This window comes from Lichenostomus cassidix, unplaced genomic scaffold, assembly GCF_008360975.1.
Source record: "Lichenostomus cassidix isolate B80296 unplaced genomic scaffold, HeHo_3.0 HiC_scaffold_46, whole genome shotgun sequence".
Lineage (NCBI taxonomy): Eukaryota > Metazoa > Chordata > Aves > Passeriformes > Meliphagidae > Lichenostomus > Lichenostomus cassidix.
The window spans coordinates 2,099,354-2,104,959 of NW_028147597.1; the positions used below are offsets into that span (position 1 = coordinate 2,099,354).

General features: G+C 52.1%; 1 protein-coding gene across 1 annotated transcript; it reads right to left on the reverse strand.

Annotated features, from left to right (window-relative positions):
* Window positions 1-3,944: 3,944 nt before the first annotated feature.
* Window positions 3,945-4,538, reverse strand: LOC146421943 (olfactory receptor 14J1-like). The gene has a single exon (XM_085046952.1). The coding sequence runs from the start codon at window positions 4,530-4,532 to the stop codon at window positions 3,945-3,947; it is 588 nt and encodes a 195-aa protein (XP_084903078.1). The 5' UTR covers window positions 4,533-4,538.
* Between the last annotated feature and the right edge of the window lie 1,068 nt (window positions 4,539-5,606).

Genomic DNA, 5,606 nt, shown 5'->3' on the forward strand with positions numbered 1-5,606 from the left:
ATTTAGAACCCCCAATCTAGTTCCTAAAAACACCAGTCAGGTCTCTCAATATTCATCTCCAGGAAAAAGGGAGCAACCTTTTTGAGAGACCATTCTGGTTTAAATAATATTTGTTGTTGGCTAGTGTTTCCAATTACAAATAGTATTGAAGACCAGGTTCTACTTTCCTGCATCTCACTTGAATTTTTTCATCAATGATACCAGGCAGGGTTCTAACCCACACATTTTTATCCCAGACCCACTCATTTTTTTCTCAGACCCATTCAGATGAATGGCAAACTTCGTCATCCTACAAGAGCTTGAGACCAAGGCCATTCATTAGTATTTTGGTTATGGGTAGGAGGTGCAATGTAGAAAAGTATGAGCAACCTAATCAAAATTTTGTAGACCATTTTCAGATTTAGGTCTTCAATTCTTATTAATGTTTCTTCTGAAAAAAATCTTAAAGTCCCACGGGGTTCTCCTGCAAAAACAAAAGTAGAAAACTTGCCTGTTTCAGGCAAAAAGGAATTAAAATGAAGGAACAATAAACCAGGCATTTACTGTTTGGTGTTGGGAAAAAGGAGGGGCCACCCGGATGACTGAGGCAGGTTTGTCTTGGCTGATATCCAGACTCTCTGTTTCTTGGATAGAAAGGTTTTTTGAGGCTCCTCCAATTTGTGCATCGACTTCAATGAAAGCCAGCCTTGCTGCAAACAAACCTTTCTCCCAAGCAGTATAGCTTTTCTCAGTATCCTTAAAACTACAAGAATAAAATCCCACAATAGCTGTGATTAACAAATCTCCTTTTTCTGTTTTGGTGAGCTGTTTAATATAAATCTATTCTCCACTTCCCTGCCCACCACTAGGAAATGGAGTTTCTAGTCTCCCTCTACTAGAGAAAAAAGTTTGCTTTGATGTCTTGTCTGCACCATCCACAAAAGGAGGGCAGAAGCTGTGACAGGTGAACTTTCTTTCACAGAGGAAAAGGAATGTGGTTTTGGCACATGCCACTGGGTTACCAGTTTGCTCAATTTATCTAAAGATAAATCATCCAATAAATCTTTAGGAATTCCTTTTTTAAGTCCTAAAGTACTTAAAGGGCCACCAATCAAGTTGGACCGAAAGGGGTTTAGGTTGTGACTGTTCCTTGGCAGCATCTGCAGTTTTGCTGGGGCAGAGCAGTAGGTGTTCCTCTGCCTCTGTGTCGATCAATGTGATCTCACGGTGGGGAAGATCTGCAGAGTTCAGTCACTCCAGAGCTGTCTTTCATGCTAGTCCATACACCTGGTCCCTCCTTGCCACCCTCCTTTGCTCCCCTTAATTCCTGTGGAGATTTGCCAAACTCCACCTGGCAGGGCCAAGGGAGGAGTGTCCGAGGCATGGTCAGCTTTGGAGGCAGGTTTTTCACAGGAGTGAATAATGGGTGTCAGGGCGACAGGAGCAAAGCCTTTGTCACACACCAGCTTTGGCAGCACAAGGCCTTTGTTCTGTACCAGCTCAGGCAGGGGCAAAGCACTCGTTCTGTACCAGCTCTGGGAGGTACAAAGCATTCTCTGTGTAAGTCCTGCAACTGTAGTTTCTGATGGGAAATGTTGAGACAGAACTCGATTCTTTGATCTTACACTAGGTTAAGAACTGGCTGGACAGCCAGGCCCAGAGAGTGGTGGGGAATGGTGCCACATCCTGTGTATGTCCAGTGACCACTGGTGACCCCCAGGGATCAGTGTTGGGCCCAGTTTTATTTCATAACTTTATTGATAATCTGGATGAAGGGATTGAGCCCACCATCAGCAAATTGGCAGATGACACCAAGATGGGTGTGAGTGTGGATCTGCTGGAGGGCAGGAGAGCTCTGCAGAGAGACCTGGACAGGCTGGATCCAGGGGCCAAGTCCAACAATGTCAGGTTTAACAAGACCAAGTGCCAGGTCCTGCACTTTGGCCACAACAACCCCTGCAGTGCTGCAGGCTGGGGACAGAGTGGCTGGACAGTGGCCAAACAGAAAGGGACCTGGGGCCACTGATGGACAGCAGGCTGGACATGAGCCAGCAGTGTGCCCAGGTGGCAAAGGAGGCCAATGGCACCTGGCCTGGATCAGGAATGGTGTTGCCAGCAGAAGTAGGGCAGTGATTCTTCCCCTGTACTTGGCACTGGTGAGACCTCACCTCGAGTGCTGTGTCCAGTTCTGGGCCCCCAGTTTAGGAAGGACATTGAGGGGCTGGAGCGTGTCCAGAGAAGGGCAACAAGGCTGGGGAAGGGTCTGGAACACAAGTGCTGTGAGGAGTGGCTGAGTTTGGAGCTGGGGTTGTTTATCCTGGAGAATAGGAGGCTCAGGGCAGACAAGGTGCTGTTAGCTCAAAGGTTGGACTTGATGAACCCAAAGGTCTTTTCCAACCTCATTGATTCTGTAATTCTCTGAAAGCACCCTTGAAGCAGCTGCAGGATGAGCCCTGGGCCTCCTCTTCAGAAGGTCCAGCAGCCCATGGCCCTCAGCTTCTCCCCACAGGCCCCAAAGCCCATCCTGTCAGTCCTGCAGAGCCTCTCCAGCTCCTCCTCACTGCCCCACAACAGGGAGCCTCACAGCCACACACAGCAGTCCAGATGTGCCCCCCTGGCCTGTGCTGCCTCTGGCAAGGGAACAGCACGAGGCACTGCAGGACCCTGCAGACAATTCATGAAGCACTTGTAGGATGATCCTGCTCACCAAGGGATGTTCCCATGGTGCCAAGTCAGGAACTGAAATGGGGAGTGGGGCCAGAGAGGAAAGGGCAAACAGGGATGGGCTGTTTGCAGGGGAGGGGACAGGGATGGGCAAGAGGAAGAAATGTGGATGAGGAAAGAGGAAAGAAAGCAAAGGTGAAGCAAAGGAAATGCTCAGGGCTGTTTGGGGGTGGCTGCCAGGCAGCCCTGACTCTGAGCAACAACATCTGCAGAGGGACAGGAAACTCACAGCTCATGGGAACAAATTTTCTGGCTGACTTCAGAGGTCACAACAAAGCTGAGTGGTTTCCCTCCCATCCCCAGCCCTTGCTGGCCCCCAGGGCTGATGGTGTTTGTGCTCATTCAGGTTCATCTCCCCACACCAACCCCATGGGGTGCTCACGCCTGCTGTGTGCAATGCAAACAGGGCTCCTGAGCCAGTGCTGCCGTGTCTCTGCCTGGAAGGATCAAGCAGCTCTGGGAGCTGGGGGAGAGGCCAGGGCTGCCAAGGGGGGATGTTGTTGGCAGCTCCATGAGGACGCTCTGGGATGCTGCCCTGAAATATCAGCATGAGTGAGATGGATCAACCCTGCTCTGCACTCCTTGGCTCCCCAGGACCTTGCAGCCCAACCATGCTGTTGCCCAACCTGCCCGGCCACCTGGCTGCTGCGAGTTTCTCTGCTCAGCATTGGCCTGGGCGTGTTCTGGAGAGAGCCTGGGCAAGGAGCCTCGAGCCCCCAGGCCCTGCCCTGAGGCGTCAGCTGTGCCCCAGCAGTGCCCATGGCCTGTCCCTGCTGCAGCCCCGGCACTGCCACCCCCAGCACTGGCAGCGACCCCGAGAGCACTCAGGCCCTACAGCAACACGAGGGGCAGCAGGGCAGCGGGGCAGTGGCACGGGAGCAGCACTGGCAGCACCAAGTGCTGCTGCTCCTTGGCACAGCTGCTGTGCCACCCCTGATCTGCCCCAGCTCTGCACACAGACATTGCTGCTGCAGCTCCACAGATGGGAACAAAGTGGGATCTCTGGTGAAAACTTGGTTAGGAGATCCTTTAGTTTGTTTAAAGCCACCGAGGGCACAGCTCCTCATTGACACAGTCTGTGGGTCACAGCAAAGATGGAGAGAAGCAAAATGAGAAATGGCACAATGACTTTTATTTGTGGATGGTAAAAAACTAAAACAAAAAAAAAACCCACAACCGACCAACAAGAACCATTAAAGAAGACTCCTGTAACAAGTGATTTTTGGAAAGTGGCAACCAATTTAATGTTTCCGAAATTGTCCAGTCATCAGTCTCCACACTGCAGCCTTGAGCTCCTGGTTCCTCAGGCTGTAGATGAGGGGATTCAGTACTGGAGGCACCACTGAGTACAGAATTGAAACCATGAGGTCCAGCGTTGGGGAAGAGATGGAGGGAGGCTTCAGGTAAGCAAACATTATAGTGCTGAGGAACAGGGAAACCACAGCCAGGTGAGGGAGGCATGTGGAAAAGGCTTTGTGCCGTCCCTGCTCAGAGGGGATCCTCAGCACAGCCCTGAAAATCTGCACATAGGAGAAAACAATGAACACAAAACACCCAAAACCTAAACACGCACTAACAAAAATGAGCCCAATTTCCCTGAGGTAGGCATGTGAGCAGGAGAGCTTGAGGATCTGTGGGATTTCACAGAAGAACTGGCCCAGGGCATTGCCATGGCACAGAGGAAGGGAAAATGTATTGGCTGTGTGCAACAGAGCATTGAGAAAGCCACAGGCCCAGGCAGCTGCTGCCATGTGGGCACAAGCTCTGCTGCCCAGGAGGGTCCCATAGTGCAGGGGTTTGCAGATGGACACATAGCGGTCATAGCACATGATGGTGAGGAGGGAAACTCTACTCAAATCAACAAGATAAAGAAAAAGAGCTGTGCAGCACATCCTGAGTAGGAGATGTCCCTGGTGTCCCAGAGAGAATTGTGCATGGCTTTGGGGACAGTGGTGCAGATGGAGCCCAGGTCAGTGAGGGCCAAGTTGAGCAGGAAGAAGAACATGGGGGTGTGCAGGCGGTGGTTCCAGGCTACAGCGCTGATGATGAGGCTGTTGGCCAGGAGGGCAGCCAGGGAGATGCCCAGGAAGAGGCAGAAGTGCAGGAGCTGCAGCTGCCGTGTGTCTGCAAATGGCAGGAGGAGGAAGTGGCTGATGGAGCTCCTGTTGGACATTTTGATCCTCTGGACATGGGGACCTGTTCATTGAGGAAAGGACAGTGAAAAGTCAGAGAAGATTATCCTGAGCAATGTCCAAGCCCTTTCTCCCAGCCATGCCCCTCCCACAGTGTGCCACCCAGTTTCCCTTTTCTCAGAGCTCTTCCTCCAGCCCCATGCCTGCAGCTCTGCTGGGATCTGGCCCTGTTGCTGTGACAAGCAGTGGCTCTGCCCATGGACACCGAGGAGTCAGCTCTGCTCTGCAGCAGTGGGTCATGGGAATGGGGGACAGGGACCAGTCTTGGGTTGGACTTCCTCAGGCCAAACTGCCCGTAAGGCAGAGGAGCTTGGCAGCATCTCCTGTCCCAGGGCTAAGGAACAGTGACAGCCAAAGGCAGTTTCAGAGAATTTCCTGCTGTGCTCAGGGAGAACAGAGAGAACTGTGCAAGGCAAGAGGATTGGCTGTAACTCAGTGAAGGGTGAGGGGAGCTGCTCTGGTGCTTCATCTGTTCCCAGCTGCCGTTTCTGAGATCAAGGGCACTCACTGTGTTCCCCTGAAAATCACCCTGACACAGCTGAGAGCAGAGGGACTCACAGCAGAGCCAAATGGCTCAGCCTTTCTCAGAGTCTCAGCCCCACTGCTGGCCAAGGACACTCCTGTCCCCCAGTGTCCCCTGGAAGGCAGCTCACAGCTTGGATGGACACCCCGAGGACACACCAAGGGTCCTGGCCATGGAACTGCTTGAGG

Coding starts and splice junctions, on each gene's coding strand:
- LOC146421943 (XM_085046952.1), bottom strand. CDS start 4,532: ATGTGCTATGACCGCTATGTGTCCATCTGCAAACCCCTGCACTATGGG.